Consider the following 25,684-nt stretch of genomic DNA (forward strand, 5'->3'; position numbering starts at 1 on the left):
TGTAGTTGGTTATAATTTTTGTAAATAATATTTATTTGTTTGTATGATTTTGACTTGAAATGGAGTTTAAAAAAGTAAGAAAATAATATTTTATTCTTGTGGTCTTAAATTAAAGATACTTAGAAATTAGGATTACCAAAACATCATTTGATCTCGTGATTTTAAACATGACATACGAAAATTAAAATTAAGAAATTATCAAAAATGAAAGAAAGATTTCTTTTAAATAGACTAAAAAGAAAAATAAGATAAACATATTGAAACAAAGAAAATAATAGCTTTGCTTGAATCCTATATTTATTTTTAAGAAAATCACTTCAACTGTATAAAATTTGATTTAAAAACCCAATAACTTAATTTTTTTTTCTTCTGAATAACATAATTTTAAATCTCAAATTCCCAAACTAATTTAGGTGATCTAAATAAGAAATAAAATCATTTTAGCATCATTTTTGTAGGGTTCATTAAACCATTTCAAAGAGCAATCAGTAATATGGATTTACAATTAAATATTTTCTCAGATTTGTATATTACTTAATTATTATAATCAAGAAAACAAAAAGGGAAAAAAAGCAAAGAGGGGGGGAATTCAAAAAAGGAAAAGTGAGAAAAACAGTATATTTTGCAAACCCACCAACCAATGAAAGCTTAAGGTGAAAAAAGGACAAAAAAAGAAGGCGCCTAAAATAACAACCTTGTAATTTTCACTCATTTCATCTTTGGATCCTAATGATAATTCTTCTTCTCCTCCTTTCATACCTCTATTTGTACCATACACCTACCTTGCTTGTTGCTTCTTGACATTTCACCCCACCCAATGTACCTTTCTTACACCAAATGACACTTTTACCCCTCACATTTTCCTACAAGTAATCGATGAAACTGATCTCGTATGATCACTTATAAATTGAATAGTCAGTTTTCAGATTATTTTTATGTATAAAATGACATAAAATTAAAAATAACTTTATAAAATGCTACAAAGTCATTTCTCTTGTTCGCTGAGTTTGGTCATACAACAACAATTACATACTCAGTAAAATCAAACTAAATAGAGAGGGTGAAGTGTATACAAATCTTATCACTATTTCATGAAGATAGAAATGTTGTTTTCGAAAAACCCTCAACTCAAGAGCATTAAACCCAAGTAAAAAAAAACATATCAATTGGTCCTATAGTAGATGGTAAAAGAAGTAAAATACATGTCCTAACTCATTAATTTAATGACATCAATCGAACAATCAAAGTACGAATGTCTATTAGTACGATATTTTTTCCTTACTCAATAATTACATAAATCAATCAATTATACGTTAAATCAATTTCTTGAGGTGTGATTTCTTTTTAGACCTTATTAATACTGGATGTTTTGTATATCGAGTTATCATTTTCTTTAGTCAAATTTTCCTTTCTACTTTATTAGGTGGGTTTTATTCCAAGACTCATTTTAAGAAAAATAATCAAGAGTAATAATTTTTTTTCTTTTTTAAAAAAAGATATGATAATAAGGGTATATTTGTCATTAAAAAAGTTATTAGCATAATAAATCTAGGGAATGATGAGTAGATTAGGAGTGCCCCTAGAGGTTCCAAAACTTTACATATTATATAAACGCAAAAGCATGGAAATGTTTTGCTTCTTCATAACGGCATGCCCTTTACCCCACCCCGCCCCCCTACCCTTACTATCTCCTTTCTATCCTTCTGCTTCTGCCTGCATTTAGTTTTGCTTTTTTCAGTGAGACCAACTAGCAAACACCTTCTCTGCATTTCTGCACCAGTTCACACTTGAGAGTTGAGACTCTTGATTTGGGTCTTTTCTGCTCATTTCTCAACTTGGGTTCACCAAAAATGGAGAAGAAACAAGGGTTTTTCTCAGCACTAAAAGATGAAGTGGTAAGAGGATTATCACCGGCTAAGTCAAGAGGAAGAAGCCCATCTCCTTCCGGGTCGGGTTTGCTTCGGAGGAGGAAGGGGAATCAAGCGCCGCAACCGGAAGTTTATATTTCAAGATCGGGGAGTTTAAGGCCGTGTGTGGAGACATTGTCGCCGTTGATGGAAGGTCCGGATCCGAACGGGTCGGAAGTTGGGGATTCAAAGTCTGATAGGTGGTGGATGAAGGGTCAGCTATGTCGGGCACCTTCGGTTTCGACTTCCGGGTCGGGTTTACAGAGGTCGGATCTGAGGTTGCTGCTTGGTGTCTTGGGTGCGCCGCTTGCACCGGTGCATGTTAGCAACAATGATCCTTTGCCTCATCTTAGCATCAAAGATACTCCCATTGTAAGTTGTAGTAACAATTTTTTGGATTTAAAGATTACTTTTTTTGTGTTTTTATTTGTTGTGTGCTAAGTTGTGTGGATTCTCTAAAAATATTTTACTTTTGGAGAATCGGGCACGCACCCATTGACATTTTTGAAGAGTCCGAGCAATATTAGTTGTGTGTGAGATGTGACAAAGGTGGGTTGTCAGTGTAGGTTGTAATTTTGTTTGATTCCAACAAAAATTGTTGCTTTCAGTTTTTTTCTATTTTAAGTATATTTTTTGGACTTCATTGAATTAATAACTGTGTGAAATTGAGACTTTTGGTGTATACTTTCCTGTCGTTTTGCCTTGTTTACTAGTTTTGGATGTTCTCTTGGCTTCTGTTTGAATGCATGATGGGGAAATTGGTTGTGCCATGTTTTTTGACAGAGACTATATGTGGGCATAAATTCTTTTAGATAGAGTAGGAAGGAGGATTGAAGATTATTATATAAATCTTGCTATACACATTGAGGTCCAAAATCAAGAATGGGCTCCATTTGGGGATCTTTTATTTATCATTTTGTGTTTTTGTGGGCTGGAATTGGCTATCTGGATGTAGCCCCTTACTGGTATTTTAGTTGGTGCACTATCAAAGTCTTCATTCAAGGCAATGTTAGGATAATTGGGCATAGTGTTGTGATGGTGGTCCTTGTTTGAGTTTTCTGCGTTGTCACTAGTTCTCATCTCTTTGCGAATTGATTAATTCTTTTTCACGAGGAGTTTATTTTGGATTTAGGTGTAGTTGATTGATTGATTGACTGTGTGTTACTATGAATTTGCAGGAGACTTCGTCAGCTCAGTATATATTGCAGCAGTATACAGCAGCCTCTGGAGGACAGAAACTTCAAAACACTATGTATAATGCTTATGCAATGGGAAAGGTGAGGATGATGGCATCAGATATTGAGACTGCTACAAAGGTAATAAAGAACAGGAATTCTTCTAAGACAGCTGAGTCTGGGGGATTTGTGCTTTGGCAAATGAACCCTGACATGTGGTATGTGGAGCTCGCGCTTGGTAGCAGTAAGGTTCATGCTGGTTGCAATGGTAAACTTGTGTGGAGGCATACCCCTTGGCTCGGTGCACATGCTGCAAAGGGACCAGTTAGGCCATTGAGGCGAGCGCTTCAGGTACATTTTTGAACACAGCTTGCTTACTTTCTTTTGTGGTCCTCAATTTCAATAAATGACCCCTGTCCTTAATTTACTTGTAGGGACTTGATCCTAGAACTACTGCCAACATGTTTGCTAGTGCAAAATGTACTGGAGAAAAGAAGATCAACGGTGAGGATTGCTTCATTCTTAAACTTTGTGCTGATCCACATACATTGAAAGCTAGGAGTGAAGGACCAGCCGAGATCATTAGGCATGTCTTGTTTGGCTATTTTAGCCAAAAAACTGGACTTCTTGTGCACCTGGAGGACTCACATTTGACCCGAATCCAAACAAATGGGGGCGATGCTGTTTATTGGGAGACGACAATTAATTCATTCCTTGATGATTACAGACCTGTTGAGGGGATCATGATTGCTCACTCTGGACGATCAGTTGTAACCCTTTTCCGATTTGGTGAAACAGCTATGAGTCACACTAAGACCAGGATGGAAGAAGCATGGACTATTGAGGAAGTGGCATTCAATGTTCCAGGCCTATCTGAAGAGTGTTTCATTCCTCCAGCTGAGCTAAGATTCAGTTCAATTGGTGAAGCGTGTGAGCTTTCTCAAGGAGAGAGGGTAAAGACTACTGTATCTGCCGCTGCTGCTGCAGCTTACCGAGCTAAGGTTGCTGCTTTGGATAAATCACGAGATGGCGGCAATGTCAATAACATTGTATTGAAGATGAATTATTAGGATCTGTCTCTAATTTCTTAAGATGTTAGGTCTTGTTGGTATAAATAGGCTGACAGAACCAGGTAAAATAGTAAGCTAGGTGTCAGATGATTGAGGAGTTTTGAGGTTTTATAGAAGTCTTATCTCAATCTGTAAATATATTCACAGGATATCTTCTTGTTTCAATTAAGATTCCCTTTGTGGAATCATCTCTCTATCAATCTGCATTTCTGGTAAATGATGTAGGCCTTTTCATTTTCAAGTGTAAAACTGTTTACTTCTATTATATGAAGGTAGTTGAATAGTTTCACTCCATTTAAACTTGCTGAAATTTCCGAGGAAAGGACAAAAGATGTTTGTCTATGTCCCTGACCACCCCCCCCCCCTCCCCAACCCCACAACCCCAAGTTTTTTTTTTTCTTTTCTTGAAAATCTGCATCCGCTATCCTTTGGATGCCTCTGCTCCTATCCTATGCAATAGCTTGCAAACCACATAGGAAAGATAACCCACACTGGGCTTGAGCTCGACCTAGAAGACAAGCCCTTGCTTTTGCTGGCAAGGGATTTTGAATTTGAGACGTGCAACATGAAAGTTCCAAGCTCAAACCATTGGGCCACCTCAAACGGTACAATCCCCAAGGTTTGAAACTCAATTCTTTATGGTCTTTTTGGATAGTGATGATTAGTGTTGCTATGAAAAGTATGGGCAAATGTATAATTTTTGCAGTGGGGTTGTTTGTGTAAACAAGGAATGATGAGTGATTATTGTTATGGTGGCACGCTTTGTGCTAGACCTTATCTTAGTTGCAAATTATATATTTTGCCTTTTGCCTCTATTCTGTGTTGAAAATGCTGACATTAAAGAAAGAAAAAAAAATAGTGTCTCTTGATATGATGATTGCATTACTTGAATGCAAATGGCGCCCAGTATCAATATGTCTGCGTTGAAATTAAACCTCACACGTAGCGCAATCACCATCATTCATTAAAGGCCCGTCACTGTGTATGCAGACCTTACTCTTATAGTCTTACCTTAGGAAGTAGAAAGATTGTTTCTGATAGGGATAATGTGAAGTGAATGTTCAACAACAATATATAGTTCGAGACGAAAAAATAGTAATTTTTATATGGAATTTGTATGTCAAGATCAAGATGTTAGATTCGTCCCCGACATCGGACCACTTCTTTTTCTTTTTGTGACATCAGTGGCAAAACATTGCACTGGACACATGATGTTCTTTGTTCTAAAAAAGAAAAAGAGATAAAGGTAAGAGTGGATTGAATAATACATGACTTTCCACACAACTCAACATCAGGCTTTAGTCGTGTATATAGAGTGTAATAACTGTGGGCCTGTGGTGAAAGTAAATAAATACATACAGCTTACATGAGATGCACATTTCCACGTGTTGATTAGAATGATCCTACATTTGATCGTCATGAGAGGTGTGAAGTATGTTCAAGACCTAATTTGACATGGTATCAGAGTCAAGTTCATTGGGTCTGATGTGGGGCCTGGACTGTGCGGGGTTGTGAATATACTCCGCGTCCTTGAATGTCACGCTCCAGACCAGACAATGGAATCTCGGATAAAGAATATCTTGGATCCAGGAATGAGGGATGTTGACGAGAATGATTTCACATCGAATCGGGATGAGACTCTGAACTATTTATAAGACTTGAACAATTCTCCTCCTTTGAGCTAACGTTTGAACTATGAGTTAGACCCAATACCTAATTTAACGCAACTTCAATTTATCAATTTAAACATCTTGTAAGGTTTTTTTCTTACCTTGGAAATCTGCACCAAAGTGAAGTTGCGTCAATTAGATTCCAATCTCATCAACAGATTTTGTAGGAAAAAGAGAAAGGAAATAAAAACACAAGGAACATATACAACTTTTTAGGAAAAATTAAGCGAAATATCAAATATTTATAGTTTTAGCTACATTTTTGGACATATATGATTCATGGCTATAGTTTTTTAAATTTTTCTATGAATTTGTATAATTCAATTTGTGATTGTATAAATCCAAAATATGTTTATCCCATCTATTTGTATATAATTTGTTGATACATTTGATTTGTATAAGTTATGAAATTGTATATTGGCAAGCTAAATATACAAACAAAATTCTGAAAAATTTCTAATATATAAATACATAATTTGTATATACTTACCATGCTTGTATATTGTCAAGCAAAATATACAAACGAAAATACTCATAGCAAACGAAATTATAGCTATAGAGCGTAGTTAGGGAATTTGTAGCTAAGAAGGCTTATTAAGTTTAATCTCTTTGCTATTTATGAATTTTTCTCACTTTTTAAACATCGATTTTCATTAGTTTCTCAATTTTTAAATATTTTTTTGGACATGTTGTACATATGAAGTTTGAGTTTGAGATCCTGGGCTATTTTTTTTTCTTATTGGGCCCAAAAACAGCCATCCAAGTTTTATTTAATGGCATTTTTACTCAATTTGAGTACAAGAAAAATAAAAAGATGATTATTTACCAAATAGTTATCCTAAAAAGGGTCAATTAGTAAAAAAAAAGTCACTGTTTAATTACTCACATATAATTTCAAATTTGAAAATTCACTGTTTAATGACTCTCATATAACTTCAAATTAATCTTCTATTTCTGATATCTTTATTTATACATTTGTGCAGGTTGTAAAGTGTAATAATAGTCGTCTAGACCAGGAAACTATTACCTTTTTCTCTCTCCCGTTGTTTACGTTCCTTGTATGCCACTAATGAAATATCTATGTATTTAATCTATAACAATATAGTTAGAATCTTCAACATATAAGCATGTACCACATGATTATACTGTTTAGGATAATTAAAGAAATAATATAAAGCTGAATAAAGTATAAAATTGAATTTGGAGTTCATTATTTTAGTATTGGGCTTTCTCTTTTTTAATATAAAACTAGCTAGGTTATTGTTACAAAAGCTTGTGTCTTATTATAGACCTAGTCTTGGGCTTTTCTTTTGTTGATTCTGTTGGAGTGGATTGTCATTCAACAGTAAGAGATGATAGTTGGATCTAGGGTGTGTACACACTATTTGGATGATTGTTATTTATTATTTCGCAATGTATCATATTGTATTATTTTAATGAATATAACATTTAATAGATTGTACCATCTTCCGTCATTATATAATGTTATATATCAACAATTTATGAATAAACCTAAAAGAAATAGGGTACGGATAACTCTATCCGATAGAGCTACTATAAAAAGATGGGGTAAAACATAAAATAAGATTTACTTAATAAGTAAAGAGAAAATGAGAAAAAAATATTAAGGTAATGATGCGATCACACGAAATCGATCGTTACACAAAATGAGTCTTCATCGATATCAAACAATGAATTTAAGCAATATGATACAATAAAATTTAAGTTACAATCAAAGAAAATATGATCGTAACAACCATCCAAATAAGGTGTAAGGAAAATGTTTTCCTAACAAATGTTTTCTTGGAAAATAACATGTTTCTTGCTTATTTTCTAGTGTTTGATAATAAGTAAGCAAAAAATTATCATTTCAAGACATTTATATGCAATCTAATAAAATATTACAGGTTGAGATAGGGTAGGGGTCGGGATTCGAGGGTTGGGGGCATTAGATGGGTGGGTATGACTTATGAGACAATGAACTTAAAATGTCACTTATGAAACTTGATTTTTCCTATTTTCATTAGAAAGTCATTTTCTTCATTTTTAAGGAACTCATTTTTTAAAAAAAAATGATTTTCAAAATAATTTGATCAATCAAATATAAGAAAATGATAAATATTTTCCTCAATTTCAAACACAACTAATCACTAAAACAAAGACTAGAAGTTTTCCTCTGGTCAAAGGACATATTCATACTCCCTCTATCCCTAATTACTTGTCCACTTTTGAATTGACACGCCTATTAAGAAAATAATTATTAACATAGTGAATTTACCATTTTACCTCTATTAATTATGAAGTGGATGAATTAAAAATCTAAGATTTTCAAGAAGTTCTACTTTTTTCAAAGTAATTAATTGAGGGTATAATAGGTAAAAATATTTTGTCCTTTATTCTTGATTTGTCAAAATGGACAAGTAATTAGGGACAACTAAAACAAGAAGAATGTACAAGTAATTAGAGACAGAAGGAGTATTAATTATTGTTGTTTTACTAAAATATTTTCCTCCGTATTATATTACTTGTCCATTCGAATCATATGATTTGCTATCAGTAAAATCAGCACAAGAATAACTCTTAATATAGAATGATAATTTCCTTATTGGGCCTATCCTATACGATTTTTCCAAAATATCTCGTATTATTATGAACATCTTATATGTTCTTTATTTATACGACCGACAATCAATACGAGACTTTATCACACACTCCAACACACGTAAATCATTTTTAAGGGCGATATATATACCATAGATTTGTCACTTTTCTTTAGTCTTGCGAGATTAGCTAATTAAGATTACATAGATGAGGCTCCTTAATCACGAGTTTAGAAGCAAAGCAACTTATGTATAATCCACGCCTAATTATAATTGATTAGTGATAAATAAAGCTTAACAATGTTTGATTCCCAAGAAATAAATACAGATGTCCTCCTCCGAACTATGTGTTAATACTTAATCATCATGATGAATTAGCACGAGTGATACAGTATTAGTCGGCAAACCTTAATTAATTATACTAATTAACCAAGATTATACTTAGTCACTATCTTTTTGCTCTAATTAATTGGTTTATTATTATTAATAATGTGGCCGCATTTTCTTGAGACCTTCCCCTTTTGTACTTGATTTTTTTTTTGTTTATTTAGGAATGAAAGAGGGACCACAATTTCACTTACGGATATAAAGGAATTAATGTCACTCCTTAATAATATGTCTATATATAAATTTTATGTTATATGTGGTCCTTCTAACAAATCTCTTTTTCAGATATATAATTGGTAGAGTATCTACAAAGATTTACTGTCGTTGATAATAATATATTTAGTATAATTTCGTAAGATATAATAGTAAGTATAGCAATTGTGAAGTCAAGATTAATTACATCCCTTGTGATGTTGTTTTTCTCCGGATCCTGCCTAAACATGGAATGTTTTATATATACTGTCTCCTTAAAATAATTTTTTGTGGTAATTGATTATCGTTTGTTGTTCAACATGTTTTTTAGGCAATTAACCCTTTTTTAAATATTCCTAAAGCCTATAATGACATTGGATTCATGAATAGGGGCAATTAACTAATATCAATAAAGACTTTAATTAATATTTTTTATTAATTTATATATTTATTGCTGCTAAAACTATTTCTATTTTAATGTGTTATACGACTAAAGATCAGCCTAATCTCTCATTTTATGTTTATTCTTTTGTAGTCGATAATATGACAAGTTTCACAAAAGGAAAACAGTTTACACCTTCATAGGAATAAAGGTAAAATTTTGAGTTTATAATATTAAGTGAATTTTTAATATAAATACAAACGCTGAATCAATTAAATTTATAAGAAGAACTATAACTTCGTACCTGACAGTTGGTAATTGAAAGGTCACATGATCATGTGAAATGGTGAATGCTATTTCATCTGTTTTTGGATCTAAGGGTATGTTTTGTAGGAAGGAAAATGTTTTCCATGAAAAATGTTTTTCTAAAAAACAAGTAGATTTTTGATTTATTTTCTCATGTTTGGTTGGTGAATAGAAAATATTTTCCGGAAAAGATTTTTAGTGTTTGATTTATGAATGAAAAATGTTTTTGAGAAATATCTTTTATTTTTACTAGAGTAGAAAATAATTTTTGAAATTAAAAATATTTTTCAAAAAAAAACTTAAATTTTTTTTGGGGTTGGGGGAGGGGCTGGTAGGGGAGAGGGTCGAGGGTAGGGTAAAAAAAAATTAAAATTTGAAGTTGAAAATATTTTTTAAAAACAAACTTAAATTTTTTTTTGGGGGGTGGGGGGTGGGGGTCGAGGGTAGGGGTGAAAAAAATGAAATTTTGAAGTTGAAAATATTTTTTAAAAACAAACTTAATTTTTTTTTTGAAGGGAATGGGGGGCTGGTAGGGGGGAGGGTAGGGGGTGGGGGCGTAAAAAAATAAAAAATTAAAATTAGAAATATCTTTTAAAAACAACTTTTAATATTTTTTTTTTTGGGGGGTGATGGTGGTAGGGGTGAGGGTAAGGTAAAAAAATTGAAGTTAAAAACATATTTTGAAAATAAGCTTTAATTTTATTTTTATTTTTATTTTTATTTGGGGGTGGTTTGAGGGTAGAGACAAAATAAATTGATTTTTTCAACAAAAAAAATATTGTAATTTGAAGTTGGAAGAGAGTTTTGGAAAATGTTTTCCTTGAGTTTTGAAGGGAAGTCATTTTCCTTAATTTTGAGGAAAATGAGTTGATTTGAAAAACATTTAACCAAATCAAACATGAAAAAATTGAAAAAACATTTTAAAAAAAATATTTTTCATACCAAACACACCCTAAATTCTAATAGAGTTACATGGTGATTCAGAATGAAGTTGAATTAGTGGGTCATGAGATTTATTTCCTCATTTTTGTCAAAAACATTTACTGCATGCAACTATATGAAATGATATATACCTGAAGACAGTGATAAGGAATCTTTTTTATCATATTATAAAAAAAAACAAATGTTGTAGTTGTACATATGATAAGATTCACATAATTAGAAACCCTGTTACCTGCCACAATAATTATGCAAATTACTGTTTTCTTGTTTAATATATTTTACATGTGAATTTAGAAGGTCCACTTTCAACCTTTTCACGTATCCCCATTTATTTTTTTCACACATAAGACAAAATAACTTTTTTACCCAATTTACCTAACCGGAGAAAGGTAAACAACAAAATCATAAATTAATTTTTCATAAAATATTCAATAATTTTACATAAAATATTGAAATCCAACGTTGCTAACGGCAGCACGTTACAGTTCAAATGACAAAAAAAAGGGACTTTTTTCACTGATTTATGTTATTGCGAATTCGATAATAATTTTGGATAAAATCTTTATTTGAGACTCGACTAATTTAAATTTATATTAGAAAATTCTACTTTTGGAGATAAAGTGTTTCTTATTAAAAGTGACTACATAATTTAAACTTAAACTTAAGATTTCTGTTTAAAAATAAAAAAAATATTTATCACTCCACTAAAACTTTTCATGATATACATGAATGCTTATGCTTAGTAACGATTATTGAGATGTATAAAATAATATAGGAATAACCAACTGTATCACTTGAATGGAACTGTTCTAATTTCAACAGTAAATAAAAAAAATTATAGGTAAACTTATATGATAAAGTATTAAGTGATTATTGGTGGATGTAACTATTATATGTATCGATAGGTAAATGTTTAATACCAAATAACTTTATTCGATCATAACAGATTAGATAGATGAGAAGAATCACATAATATTTGAATTTGATATTTTATAATTCTCTACACATTTTATTGATGTACTATGTCATATTTTTGGGTGTTTTGATACCTAACAACCTTTCTTTCTTGTAACCTGATAGTGAAAAAATCTTTTAAAATGTCGGTATATAATATTTCATTTATTTTTATTTATTTGTTTTAGTTATTATTTTATTTCTAATTGTGTACAGTCAAAGAATATGTATTTTTTAAATATGTAATCTTATCATTCACATTGAACATTCATTAGTTTAACCACTTATAGTATTTTGTTTATAATTTCTAAATATGTAAATTTTATTATTCACATTGCACATTGATTAGTTCAACTCTCAAATCAAACCAAACAAACTGAGGGAGTATACTAAGTAACTAGATAAATACAACATCTTCTCATGTATGTTTCCACTTCCAAAAGGCCACAACTTTGACCAATTTTTCCTATACTAAGATGATAATTATCTTCTTTGTATTAACTTTCAAATTTCAATCATAAACATACACTAAAAAACCCTAGTGTTACTACACCAAAATTTCTCTCCTTGCTTCTTCCATGAATATTTCTCTCAAGAAAAAAGAAAAAGTTCCAATTACCACCATGCCTAGTTTGGATGAGAAATGTTGCTATAATAACTCTTTAGGTTGTTTCTTTTGCATAATGAAGGAAACAAATTCATCAATTAGAAGCAATGAAATCAAAAACTACTTTAAAAAAATGCATTTGATTGATGAAGATCAAGAACTTGTGCTAGTGTTAAGTGGCCTTTGGACCATGGCAATGTCTCAACCAAATGACAAAGAGCTCCCATCTTTAGGCATTTTTGAATGCATGTCAAGTTTAATCAACAAAGGTATAAATCAAAAATCTTGGCTTCAAAAAAATCAAAATATTTATATTCCTTATTATGCTTCTCATATTATTGGTTCTTATACAATGAACAATGTTGAGTTTGCTATTAAAGCATTGGATTGTGGTGTTTTAGTCCCATTATTGGATCTTTTAAGAGGAAAAATGACTTGGGTCGAACAAAGAGTGGCTATTAGAGCAATTGGTCATTTAGCAAGTTATGAAAAGACATTCAAAAGTGTAGCAATTTATGAAGAAGAAATTGTGGAATTAGCCATGAATTTGGCTTCAACATGTCTTGAAGTTGTGTACAAAGAGTTTGTTGGTGTGAAGGATTTGAATATGAGATTGAAATATCATTGTGATTTGTTGACTAGAGGAGTTGGAGGACTAGAAATGGAAAATAGTAAAGCTGAAGAATGGGCTAGTCAACTTCAATGTTGGAGTTTACATCTTTTAAATTGCTTTGCAATTAAGGAAAGGTGTTTAAATCTCATTTGTGAGCAAAATTTTTTGAAGGAGTTAAGTGAAATGTGGGGTGGATTGGCTAATGATTCTTCACCAGGAGGGGTTGGATTAATTAGAGTTTTGTGTTATAATAAAGACGGAAGAAGATGCATAGCTGAATCAAAGGATGTAATCAAGAATCTTTGTAATCTTTCAAGATCTTCAGATGATTGGCAATATATGGGAATAGATTGTCTACTTCTACTTCTCGCCGATTCAGGTATGCTAAATTAAATTATGTGATCATCTCATCTAAAAGTTTTAACCGTCAGCTTATCTAACAACTTAAGTAGTTAGAGAACATGTGATGTTAATAATTTGCTATTATATTATATCTCAACAGGTACAAGGTACAAAGTTCTTCAAGTGGCTTCCATGTGTCTTGTTGATTTAATTGAACTTAGGACTCTTGGAGGTAGATCAAATGTTGGTAATACAATCACAAGAACTCTTCTTGCAGATTTCAAACAAAGAAAGGTAATGATAATTACTTAATAGTATTATGTCTCAACACGCCCCTAATGTATAAATTTGTGTTTTTTTTTCACGGGTCAAATGAGTGAAAATATTTCTATCTTGTAGGTGGTGATGAGATTTGAACTCAGGATCTTTTGCCTATTTTGATACCATTTTAAATTACCATGTCATTTAAAAATTAAAATAGTGAACACATGTAGTACGTTTAATTACATATTAATTATATTATGTCTCAACAGGTGAAAATCAAGAATATCGGTGTTCAAAAAGTGCTTGAAGAAATATGGGGTTTGAAAGTAGATAGGAAGAAAAGGGAGCAAAATATGAGTGATGAGAAACTTGAAGAGAAAAGGGTAATGGTGAGTTTGATGAAACAAGAAGGGAACAATAGTTTTTGGTTAGGGAAAATTGAAGAAGCAATGATGAAATATAGTGAGGCTTTGGAGTTATGTCCATTAAGATTTAGAAAAGAAAGAATTGTGCTTTATAGCAATAGAGCACAATGTAAATTGTTATTAGGAGAGGCTAATGATGCAATTAGTGATACAACTAAAGCTTTATCACTTTCATCTCCAACTAATTCACATGCCAAAAGCCTTTGGAGAAGATCACAAGCATATGATATGAAAGGATTAGCTAAAGAGAGCTTGATGGATTGTATTATGTTTGTTAATTGTTGCTTTAAAATGGATTATTCTTCATCATCATCATCATCATCATCAATGAAGAAAAATATGAGAATCCCTTATTATGCTGTTAGAATGATCAACAAACAAATGGAGTCAACTTGGTTATTTAAAAATGCACAATTGAAGACTTTTGTTGATCTTAGTGAAAAAACAAATCAACCACATGATGTCATGAGAGCTACAAGAATTCTATTGCAAAAGAAGGGTTTCATTGAAGGTATGTTTCAAGATTTTGTGTTGTAGAAAGTATTATATATGTAAGTACCATCAAAGTTTAACTTATATGCACTGACAATGTGTAACTTTCTTACAACGTCCTTCTTATAAAGTGATCTGCAACGATATTATATATAAGCCTAATTCTATAACCCTAGAAAATAAAGTAGATAACATGTAGTGATAGTTAAAATCATTTTATACTGTCAGTGTATATAAATTAAATTTTGTACCATCTTAAGCTAATTTAGTAGTCCAAATTAACTCTTTTTTTGGGAAGCTTTTCAAATTTATCATGTCTAAGTGACATTATTTTCTTATGTGTATGTGAACCCCTTATCCTATATATATTTTTTTCCAGGACTTTCCAGTATATCAGAAGAACCTCAGTTGATTGAAAAGGGTGAAATTAGTAGGAAAAATCTGGTAATTAAGGACAGGGAAAGACAGAAAAATGTATTCACTCAGTCAGTGTAGTGAAACTAGACATAGTTAATTCCCTTGTTATATTAATCATAGGATTAAAAAATTTGCCCACTTCCAATATATATCTCGAATATGATCATTTAAGAAATGTACTCCTTTCTTATTGTTTCTTTATTAATATATACAATTTTGGTCTTTATATTCATTCATCTAGTTACAAGAGATATATCACCAAAAAAGTTACGGTGGAGTAGTAACTAGTAAGTACTAAGGTGGAGTCAAGGTAACGTAAGAGGGTTTCGAATAATTACAATATATTTTGAACTCTTTTGGTAAAAATCAGCTAAGGTATTGAATTTTCTTAGTAATTTTGTCATGTGTTTACCTTTTTATATTTTGAACCCTCTTCGTAAATTTTTCGACTCTGGGACTAGAAAGTACTCATCATCCATTTTTAATTTAAAGGTCACAAATTCGAGTCGTAGATATGTAATCGTCTTTGATAGAAAACACTTTACACCAAACATGAGACGTCTCGATGTGAAACAAATATATCAAAAAGAAAAATACTTGAAAGATTGCTGAGTGGACACGATAGAATTGGAAAATAATGAAGTAAACAAATTTAGTTTGTGTACCAGAAACAATATATTTTGTTCTGAAGAAGTTGTGATGAGGAATGAGTGGGAAGGACCACATATCCACATTGTATTTATTTAGTATTAATTAATTACTTGTGGAATTTCAGCTAATCAAAATGAATTAAGAGTAACTAATTAATTTTTCTTTTAGTGATATCCAAACAATTAATCCACTATTTTTGTTTGATCTTGTCTTTTAGTACATACTTGATTAATTCGTTATTAGCTGATTCACCACCTTCTGCCAATTTGGAGCATCTACTCTACTACAACACAACAACATATCCGGTGATAACTCCGCAAGTGAAGTTTTTTTTAAGAAATGGTATGTGCGCAATCATATTTTTACCTTATAAAAATAGAGAGGTTATATTTTTTATAGACTCTCGACTCAAATAAACATATCAGAAATCATGTAGGTAAAACTAGCCATCTAATCTAAAAGGATTCATTTTATATATATAAAAGAACTTGAAATGATCAATAATTTTATTTATTTTTCTAGTAACTTTGCTTCGATTAACTTCTCTTTTGAGTCAAAGTTTATCAAAAATAATATCTATATTTTATAAGATAGTGCAATAAGGATAAGGTTTGTGTATATCTATCTTTCTTAGATATCACTTATAAAATTAATTACGTGCCCCGCCCAAAATACAAACGACTTCAAAACCAACAAAAAAGCGTGTGCCGCACTCATGAAGGACTACTTCACTGGAGGAAGGCGGGAATGACATCAAGTCTGCATGGCCCTTATGGGCTGGGACACACACGTGCTATCATGACAATTACAATAGGAAGCAAGATTGTAAGGCGGGGCGAATCCAAAAGGTTGTATATAAGATTAGGAATACACATGTTTTATCCTTCTGGTTCCCAATCCCACATATTAGTGTAAAAGATCTTTTAAAGTTGGATCATTGTGAGGACTGAGGCATGTTGGTGGATAAAAACTGTTACATGCAGATTCATATAAAGAATTAATTACAAGGTTTTATTTGTCAAACTCACTATTCTCTCTTTTTTCTTTTTCCATTTTTTCCGGGTGAAAACATATAAAAAAAGACTAATTAAATAATTCCACTTCCAACTTTAAACCTAACTTGTTTTAATACTTAATTTCTTGAACTTTCACACATATATAAGGACTTCTGGAAGCTTATATATCTATAACTCATAAAAAAAAACAGTTTAGTGCACAAAACATCTCATGTTAGCAGAGTCGTCAGAAAGACCTAATTTCAAGAGATATGATATAGACAATCTATCCTAATGTAATATTAATGACTGTTTTCACAACTCAAACCCGTACTATACAATCTATGTATATGTACATTTCGAAGCTTAGCTTTTTCAAATGGAATATGTTAAAATATGGTAGTGTCCCCCTTTTTTTACTTTCTTTCTGTCACCATGGAGTTTATCAATTTTCTGGACGTTAAGTTAGGCAACTTTTAACCAAACTAATTTTAATTCTAAACAATTTGAGGTGGGCTGTATGAATCTTTCACCTATCATATTACTTCATATAAACTTATCTCAAGCAAATTTTATGCAAAATAAAATACTAAAAAATCATTATATATCTATTGATATATAAATCTCTGAAAGACTAAACAACTCCTAAAAAATAGTAATATGACAAAATAAAAATGCTAACATGACTAACCAGTCCAGTTACCGAGAATCCCCGAGGGTCAATGCCGCACAGTTAAAAACTAAGTGGATAGTGACTCCTCGTCCTATCCTTCTCTACTTAAATATCAGTATGCTGTTTGCAACAAAGTTCAAAACTCGAGATGTGCCTATCCCATACATCATGCATTGTACTCTTAAGCAAGAGCAGTACAATTGCCGACTCTTAATCGAATAATCAATCACAAAAAGTGCAGTAACTGAATAACAAAGCACAAAAAAGCAGGATTTTGATTTTAAGTCTTGAGTTCATCCTTTCAGTTAAGGTGGATTCCTTTCCTGCCTTATTTAGTTACTCAATGAAAACATTACCATTCGTCGTCTGAGCAAAGTTTAACTATTTCTAGAGCTCAGCACAACGTTTTCTAGTTAAGTAATTCATATAACTGTTGAGAAATGAAAGAGAACCAGATATCATGGCCAAAATCAATGCGGCATTCTGTGCTGGCCTTGAGCAATGACTGGTGATCGTATAAACGTGTTTGCTTAAATGGTTGTTCAACACCTTATATATGCATCCATCATCATAATGATCTTAGCTCCAATGCCCTTAATCCTCTTCATCTACTGGAGTATACCACGATGGTATGTGCTCTGAATTGCTCAGTCTGTAGTTCAGTAGAACCTCTTCATCACAAATTGCTCTAGTAGCCACAAGAACAAGTGTCTTCAGAACGGGGACTTTTGATTCATTGTTGTTGGACTTCCACGTTTTCAACCTAAAGCTGCCAAATTTACTCGTGTCTGTTTCTTCACCGTTTCCAAATGAAACATTAGGTATATAGGGTCTCATGTCCTTCTCAAGGAGGGGAAAATCATAAGGGTATATCATTACATTGGGGAACATGCCTTTGGTTGGGTGGTTGGCGAAATGAGCAAAGGCTAGAGGGTTTCTCCTTTCCAACACTTCAAGGTTGCCTCCAACGTGTGTTCCATCTAGGTCAGAACCTTTCTCATCAGCTTGCATAGTGTGCTTAGGTTCAGGAGAACTGGTCCAATCCCATATTTCACGAGATTCACCACCAGCACCCCAGGGCTGGGCATTGATCATAGTCCCATCATACCGTGTGATCAGATGTGAATTTTGGGCATCAACTCTAGGGTACCCAAGAATGTAGCGGTAATATGCTGGAGGGTAGACTACTCCAGGATAGAATGCTATGACAGAACCAATATTGGCTTCACCTTGTAAGAATAAACCCTTTCCAGCATCCTCATGGGGAATTTGAGATGGTTTGACCTCAAGAGTGTAGCCCATAAGATCCTTTAACCTCTGTGAAACCTCTGTGCGGTGCAATGTCTTGGTTTCAGGTACAGCTGTGCTGAAATTTTTATCAGTAATTAAAAACCAGGGTGATGCAGCTATGAAGCCACTGCAAAGAACAGATGAAATACAATATATGCAAAACCAACCACCAAAGAGCCTCATGATCCGTGATTTTATGTTATTGCCTATGTTGCAAAAGATTAAATATTTACACCACTAGAAATGTCCATCAACTTCATTATAGATATCATGTTTTATGCTGAATGAACTGAAGGAAATATAATATTGACAATTCACCCTCCCAATGAAGAAGTTGAAGTAACATTCCAATTGGAATAACTACACTCCGTTCCTTTAGCAGTTTACCTCCAGACTCAGTAATCATATTTTTAGTGTCTTAAGCTGAGAGTTGGATTTGATCTACTTAATCCATGTGCAGATGTGCTTTAAGATGAGGTACACCCCCCCCCCCCCCCCCCCCCCCCCCCCCCCCCCCCCCCCCCCCCCCCCCNCGCAAATCCATCTTACCAATCAAAAGATTCTAGGAACTTCATCAATTTCTACATAAATTCAGTAATACTAGACTTCAGAAATTTCAAGTGATACAGTAATTACCGGCTACAAGAGGCAGGAATAACTACTTCCATTGTCTACCTGTATAACGAAAACATTTTCAACACTGGTTGAAGGCTTACTGTGTTTAATATAAAAATGAAGTAGTGGTCTTAACGATAATACTAGATATATACCGGAGAGATACAGCCAAATAATTGTAAGGACAGCATGACACAAGGTAAAGCAATGTCATGGCAGAGCAGAAGCAGGAAATCAAATGGTTACCAACAATGAAGTAGGGTGCAAGTCAAAATTCAAAACAAAGTTTTCACAATATAACAACTAAGAAGTCCTTCTCAGAAAAAAATACAACAACAACTAAGAAGTACATGGAAAATTTAGCTTAAGATGCAGCTGATTCTTACCAATGCGGTCTTGTGCTAGAGAATTCCCACCAACAGCAAGACCAAGGCCACTACTACGAGGAGGAGAATGTGGTGTTGCTGGTGACGTGGCCTGATTGTCTTTGACCTTTTGATCCAGGAGTAATATCTCATCCATATAGCTGCAAAAGTTTGTAACCTGAGAATGCACATTCTCATGAACTTGCCTCTGTTGATCATCTAAGGAGGCTTTGTTAGCCATATCAATAATCTCCTCTGCATCAGCTTCTTCGGCATTCCTTCCTAAACGGTTGTAACTGAAAGTAAAGTTTATCAGGGCAACATTAAACTACAGTGGTGCATCTATTCAAAAAGATAACACATAATTTCACCACCAAAGCCGCAATTTTTAAGGCATAAAAATATTAGTTACTTCTACTATTTATCAAACTGAGCGCCTCGGTTCAGTGGTAAAGGAATTTCAAAATGAGTCCCTCTGTTGGTTCAATTCCCCACTACAGCATATTTCTGTACTTTCTTTTCATACTATTTTGATATGTTTTACTTGATAGACCCTATACCCCCCATCCTCCCCAGACCCCACTTGTGGGATTATACTGGGTATGGTGTTTTGTTGTTGTTGTTCTACTATTTATCAACGAGGGCAAGAAAATAAAGAAACTATCTCTCTCAATGCTACCACAGTTCCCGCTGAAGCAGTACGCCTCTAAAGAAGAAACTGAAAGGAAAATGTGGAATAAGGACTGTTACCACGGTCCCCAAGCAAATCCCTAGTTATAAAAAATAACTTAATGCAATCAGAGGGATATGTCGCAACTTCAGCCCACTGAGAACATGACGCTTGACAAGAGGGTGTGGAGATCGAGGATTAGGGTAGAAAGAAGTCATTCCCTTTTCCCAGAGTTTTATTCGTTTGTTTCCCATATTTTTAGATTTCTATAACTACTTGTTATTTCGCCTCGATATGGTGATAATCTTATTGCTCTTTTCTTTCTGTTTATTGCTATTGCCTCTTTATGACTGTCTGTTCAGCTGATGCTCTTTCGGAAACCTCTCTACCTTCTCAAAGGTAGGGGTAAGGTGTGTGTACACTCTACCCTCCTCAGACCCCACATGTGGGATAACACTGAATTTGTTGTTGTTGTTTTAACTTAAAAGCAAACAGAAATTCACAAATATCAAACAAGTTCTTCATTCCCCCTTTGATAAAGACACAAAAAGTTCTTTCTAGATCTATCAGCAATGAAGAAACCCCAAATTTCACACTACATTATACTTCAATTGTTCTTACTATAGTTGAAGCAAACTGAGAAAATGTTGAATAAAACAATATAATTACAATGACAATATAAAACAGCTACCCATAAAATTAATTTCAATTTGTACGTCACCACTTACCTGGTGTAAAGGAGCAGTAGATTTATGTCAGCTTCGAACTGAAGAAGCCTCGATTCTCTAGCAAAAGTGGGGCTTTTAGCAAGAATTTTCACTCCCTGCAAGTCGTGTGTCAATTCAAAAAATCAACTTTACATAATTAACAGTGTCAATTCAACAAACAAATGCAAACCCACATTACAAATGACTTCAAGATACTTAATGAAGAAAAAATTAGAACAAAATGTACAGTTTGATTGGTGAACAAGTTATCATGAAATTAATTATCCCTTTATCGCTCGTACCAAATAAGCAGTTTAAAGGGTGCAAGGTGAAATAGAGAACCTCTTGAAATTTGTGGAAGAGGAAAGCCATGGCTCGATCGTTGCCTGCTGATCTTCTTGACTGCTGCTACACTAATTTCAAAGAGAAAATGGCAAAAATGGTCACTTTATGTTTATAGTAAGTTCAATGTAGTCCCTTAAATATATACACCGTACAGTTTTGGTCACTTATGTTTGTAGTAAGTTCAATGTAGTCCCTTAAATAAAATAAAAAAGGGCTTTTTATAAGGAAACTTTACTCCCAATTTGTAAATCTTTCTTCAATTGATTGGTAATTTGTTAGCCGGAAGCAATGGTGATGACAAACTTCACTGGAACCGGTATCGGTTTTGGTATGCATAAATTTTCAGTACTTTACTTCTTCTCTTTTAATAAGAACAAAAGCTTATTTTTTTCCTCTCTTTTTTACTTGCTTTCATGTACTGATGCAAAAAATTTGAAATTGTGTTTAGGTGCTGGCATTGGTTGCGGATTCGGTGTAGGATGGGGTTTCGGAGGTTTGATTCCTTCATTTTCAAGCTTTTTTTGGGTTCTAAAATATCTTTTTAGGTCTGTTTTATTGTTTTTTTGCATAAAAAACATTTTTTTCACTTATTACTAACCAAAGGGTCTAGCTTGGAACAGGAAAATGTGAATTGTATATTAGGAGCTTAGTGGGGGTTAAGCAGATTTTTTTTTGTATGTTGTATAGTGATTAGTGATATTACTGTTGTTCTTTGGGAATTCTTGTTCTGAATTTGGTTTAGTGACTTCTTATACTTATTAGTGAGACACTGCTAATTTGCTTGTCCTAGTATCTTTTCAGTATTAGTTCAGAAGAAAAGTTTTCATCTTTATTGAGTCTTTGATTACGTGCTTATGAATTGGGTGACATGGTTTACAAGATTCGTCAGCCATGAAATATGGTATTGCAGAAAGCATTGTACTTAATACGTATTCTTTAGCACCAGCTTGGTTGATTATGAACTAGATTGAAATGAACTATACATGAAAAAATATGATTAATTTGTCATGTATCCAAGTGCACAATTTCTCTAGTGTTTACAGTGCTGAAGCATTTGGTAGAATCTCATACATATAGAGTCCAGATGTCAGCAGATCGTGAACATATATTCAAGAAAATCTATAGAACACTATTTCATAATGTAGAATGCAGTCATTGTTGCTGGAAATACATCAAAGATTTTTTAGAATGTGGTCATTGTTGCTGGCACCTCCATTTTATCTCAAAGTTGTTCAGCGACAGAACAGTGCAGAATGAGGTGGCTGCTGTCTTAACCTCTTTTAAGAGGAATACTAAAAGGGAAGATCAGTACTTTTTGACATCTGCTTGGAAGGGGACATGTTAAAGCATGTATTCTCATGGAGAGGATTGTTTTATGATACTAGCTATATTAAATGTGCATAGAGGAAGTTAGAAAATTTATAAACTTGCCTATTGAAGGCACTGATAGCTTAAGGAGTAAGTGGACCTGAGAAGACTTTTGAAGCATGTTTTTGGCAAACTATGCCAACTTAGAAACTGCTACTCTTTCAATTACTGATATTAAAGCTAGGAAAATGGCATCTAGACATGCCTCTTCGCTAAGCCTCCGAGACATGTGCTCTCAAGTGTCCCTTGCAGTAGATGATCCCCACTCTCCCTTGCTTTCTATGGAACTTAAGTGCATGGACAGATGTAGAATCAAAATTATATGGAGTGTGTATCAGTTTGTCAGCCAAGATGTTCCTTAGCTATTATTAATTAGCTCCCTGCAAAGAGTAGATTTGGGAGGGAATCCTTTCCAGAGATACCAAAGTGTCACTGTTGGTCCCGGTCTAGAGCATGGAAGGCTAGTAGTCGGCATGTTCGGAAGCAATTTGTAGGGGCAACCTTAGTTTTGCCATGTTGGCTGCGTTCTGGATTCTTAAACACCTACCTTGGTTGATTTTTGATGAAGTATTCCTACCTTGGTTGTTGATGACTTCCTATAAATGGAGGAAATCTTTAATGTTCTATACGTCTCTAGGCATCACTCATCAGTGTTATTAAAAGTCACTGCTTCATTTCTTAGAGTGAAGTAAGGGGTAACCGCTTCATGGGTGAAACCATGCGCTTCAAAGAAGTGTTCTTTCAAACAATGACACGTAAAATGATCCAAAAGAAAGGGGATGTTCTTTGAAGCTCAACTTTAGGAGTTGGAAATGTTGGCACTATTGTATCTTGGATTCTGAAATTAGTTGTCAGTTGCAATTTGATTATTATAGTACTAAATTCAAGTACTTTTGGTCTTTTATTTAGTTTTCCATAAAATGTTTGCTTCACTTCTCGCTTTTTCCTTCAAGCCCTATAAACCTTGTCAGTTGTTAGCCCTAAAAAACTGCTATGCATGTTAGTTATTCACTAGAATCTTTGTCTGATGAAAATCCTCCTTTAACATCTCTGCATTCACATTTCTCTGTTTATTTCCTTGTTCCCTTTGTCTGATTGTTGACATGGAAAATGTTAAAAGTATCATATACTACTATCTTTATATTATGAAATTGATTATCCTCATGCTTCTAAAGAAACGAAGGAGATTATCCCTTATGTTTTGCGTAGGTGAGGAAAGCTGTAGTGTTTATCTAAGGGTTGGGACATATCTCTGTCCAAACATCTGAGCACAACCCCCACCCCCCCAATTCTTTTCCTCAAGAGAAAGATGAAAAGGATATGCACTGTGCATTCACTTATTCTCAAAAAAAATCTTATCTGCTTACTCTTGTCGTAATTTTTTTCTTCACATTTGTTACAAGTTTCTTTTTGCAAAATACTCTCTCTAATAGTATCATCTAACCTAATGTGTAATCTTGTTTTTTCCAGGCATGCCTTTGAATTTCTTGGGTCTTGGTGTAGGTAAAAACTGAATATAAGCCATGTTTTCATGAAATTATATCTGTGGTCCAATTTTTTTGATGCTATGTTTCACAATTACTATTTATAGGTGGCGGCTGTGGGATTGGAGTAGGCCTCGGATGGGGATTTGGCTCTGCCTTTGGTAGCCAGTACAGGAACTCTAGAGTTACATTTGACGGCACAGATTTTATCAACAAGGAGCATAGTGAAGAAAGAGATTCAACAGATCTAGCCAAAGGCACTCGAAAAGCTCATTCTTCTCAGTAAATATACACATCTTCTGTTGATGCACTGATATTCTCACTTCAAAATTTGTCAAAGTTGTACAACTAGTTCCATTTCAGCCATCACTTGGAAACGTATGTAGATCATTTGACAGCACTCACTTCTTTGATGTGTAAAATCTGTTTCCTTATGATGCTTGAAAAAATATGTACTTGAAGCTTTAGCTTGATATTGAAACTAGAATGGGACTGAGGAGAGAAGAACATAATTCTATCACAATACACTGATAATGTAAAAGGTGAAGGCAAAGCTTGGAGCAACGGTAAAATTGTTTCTGTGTGACCAATAGGTCACGGGGAAGCAGTCACTAATGCTAGCATTAGGATAGGCTGTAGGCTCTCTACATCACACCCTTGGAGTGTGGCTCGTTACCGAACCTTATGTGAACGTGGGATGCTTTGTGCATTAGGTTGTCCTTTCTTTAAAAGTTCATTTGCACTATTAATGTGTGAACGTAAATCATTTCAGCAATTAGGTCATTTTGTACTGCTTTTAATTATTTTTTAACCTTATTACTCTTAATGAAAATCAATATAAGGAATTTTAAGACACCCCACCAACTCATCTCAATTTGTGGAGGAGAAAAATCTGTTGGACTGTTGAAGATCAGGTAGATACATATATGAAACAAAATGGTAGATGATAATCACATGGGATTCAACCTACCTACCTTTCCTCACTCTCTTTTTCTTGCTGACCAATAAATTGTCATTTATAAATACTAAAACTCTTATTACATACCCCCAAAACATGGACACAGAAAGAATGTTCACCCTTTCTCAAGTTGCACAACACAAGTCAAAGCAAGATTGCTGGATCATCATCCATGGCAGAGTACTATCTCCACCCTCCCCCGGGACCGTTACTAGCATGTTTGACTAAACTCACTGGTTTCTTGGACGTGTATAAAGAGCAGAATCATCGACTCTAAAAATATATGTTATGTTTTTTTTCAGGTAATAGACGTTACGAAGTTTCTGGAAGAACATCCTGGAGGAGAAGAAGTGTTGATTGAATCAGCTGGAAAGGATGCAACTAAAGAATTTGAAGATATTGGACATAGTAAAGCTGCCAAGAACTATATCTTGAAATACCAGATTGGATATCTTCAAGGCTATAAAATCCAAGATGATGATGATGATAATTTGTTTACTGATTCCTACAAAGAACCAATGAAGGCAAAAGAAATTGAAGCTTTTGTGATCAAACAAAACTCCAAGCCCAAGCATTTGGTTTTTGTTGAGTATTTTGTGCCTTTCTTGGCTGCTGCATTCTTCCTGTATTATCGATATCTCAATGGAGCTCTCCAGCTTTGAACTCCCACAACAAAGGGATTATCATATGATTTTCATTGATATTTAGTGTTTTATTTCAACCTTCAAAAAGGGGAAAACCCCATACATTGATGCAATTTATATGATGTAGTTTGGCATGGTTTATACAATACCGATACATTGCATATACATTTACAG

The 25,684-nt window shown here is 33.5% G+C and overlaps 4 protein-coding genes across 4 annotated transcripts; 3 read left to right on the forward strand and 1 right to left on the reverse strand.

Moving 5' to 3' along the window:
- The first annotated feature begins 1,600 nt into the window (after nucleotides 1-1,600).
- On the forward strand, nucleotides 1,601-4,399 carry LOC125854910 (uncharacterized). Its single transcript, XM_049534510.1, has 3 exons — nucleotides 1,601-2,279; nucleotides 3,086-3,433; nucleotides 3,517-4,399. Exons 1-3 carry the CDS (start codon nucleotides 1,851-1,853, stop codon nucleotides 4,150-4,152), a joined length of 1,413 nt encoding a protein of 470 aa, XP_049390467.1. The 5' UTR covers nucleotides 1,601-1,850; the 3' UTR covers nucleotides 4,153-4,399.
- A 7,685-nt stretch (nucleotides 4,400-12,084) lies between these two features.
- Nucleotides 12,085-14,823, forward strand: LOC125855592 (uncharacterized). Its single transcript, XM_049535331.1, has 4 exons — nucleotides 12,085-13,184; nucleotides 13,308-13,441; nucleotides 13,681-14,347; nucleotides 14,708-14,823. The coding sequence occupies exons 1-4, from the start codon at nucleotides 12,164-12,166 to the stop codon at nucleotides 14,821-14,823; spliced, it is 1,938 nt and encodes a 645-aa protein (XP_049391288.1). The 5' UTR covers nucleotides 12,085-12,163.
- Nucleotides 14,824-17,258: 2,435 nt separating this feature from the next.
- On the reverse strand, nucleotides 17,259-21,139 carry LOC125854472 (uncharacterized). The gene is made up of 4 exons (XM_049534025.1): nucleotides 21,054-21,139; nucleotides 20,733-20,827; nucleotides 19,356-19,630; nucleotides 17,259-18,425 (listed from the first exon to the last, which is right to left on the reverse strand). Exons 1-4 carry the CDS (start codon nucleotides 21,081-21,083, stop codon nucleotides 17,659-17,661), a joined length of 1,167 nt encoding a protein of 388 aa, XP_049389982.1. The 5' UTR covers nucleotides 21,084-21,139; the 3' UTR covers nucleotides 17,259-17,658.
- A 121-nt stretch (nucleotides 21,140-21,260) lies between these two features.
- On the forward strand, nucleotides 21,261-25,619 carry LOC125854475 (cytochrome b5). The gene is made up of 6 exons (XM_049534030.1): nucleotides 21,261-21,384; nucleotides 21,505-21,549; nucleotides 23,895-23,927; nucleotides 24,016-24,171; nucleotides 24,991-25,046; nucleotides 25,169-25,619. The coding sequence occupies exons 1-6, from the start codon at nucleotides 21,345-21,347 to the stop codon at nucleotides 25,526-25,528; spliced, it is 690 nt and encodes a 229-aa protein (XP_049389987.1). The 5' UTR covers nucleotides 21,261-21,344; the 3' UTR covers nucleotides 25,529-25,619.
- Nucleotides 25,620-25,684: the final 65 nt, after the last annotated feature.

This window comes from Solanum stenotomum, chromosome 2 (genome assembly GCF_019186545.1).
Source record: "Solanum stenotomum isolate F172 chromosome 2, ASM1918654v1, whole genome shotgun sequence".
In the NCBI taxonomy this organism is placed as follows: Eukaryota; Viridiplantae; Streptophyta; class Magnoliopsida; order Solanales; family Solanaceae; genus Solanum; species Solanum stenotomum.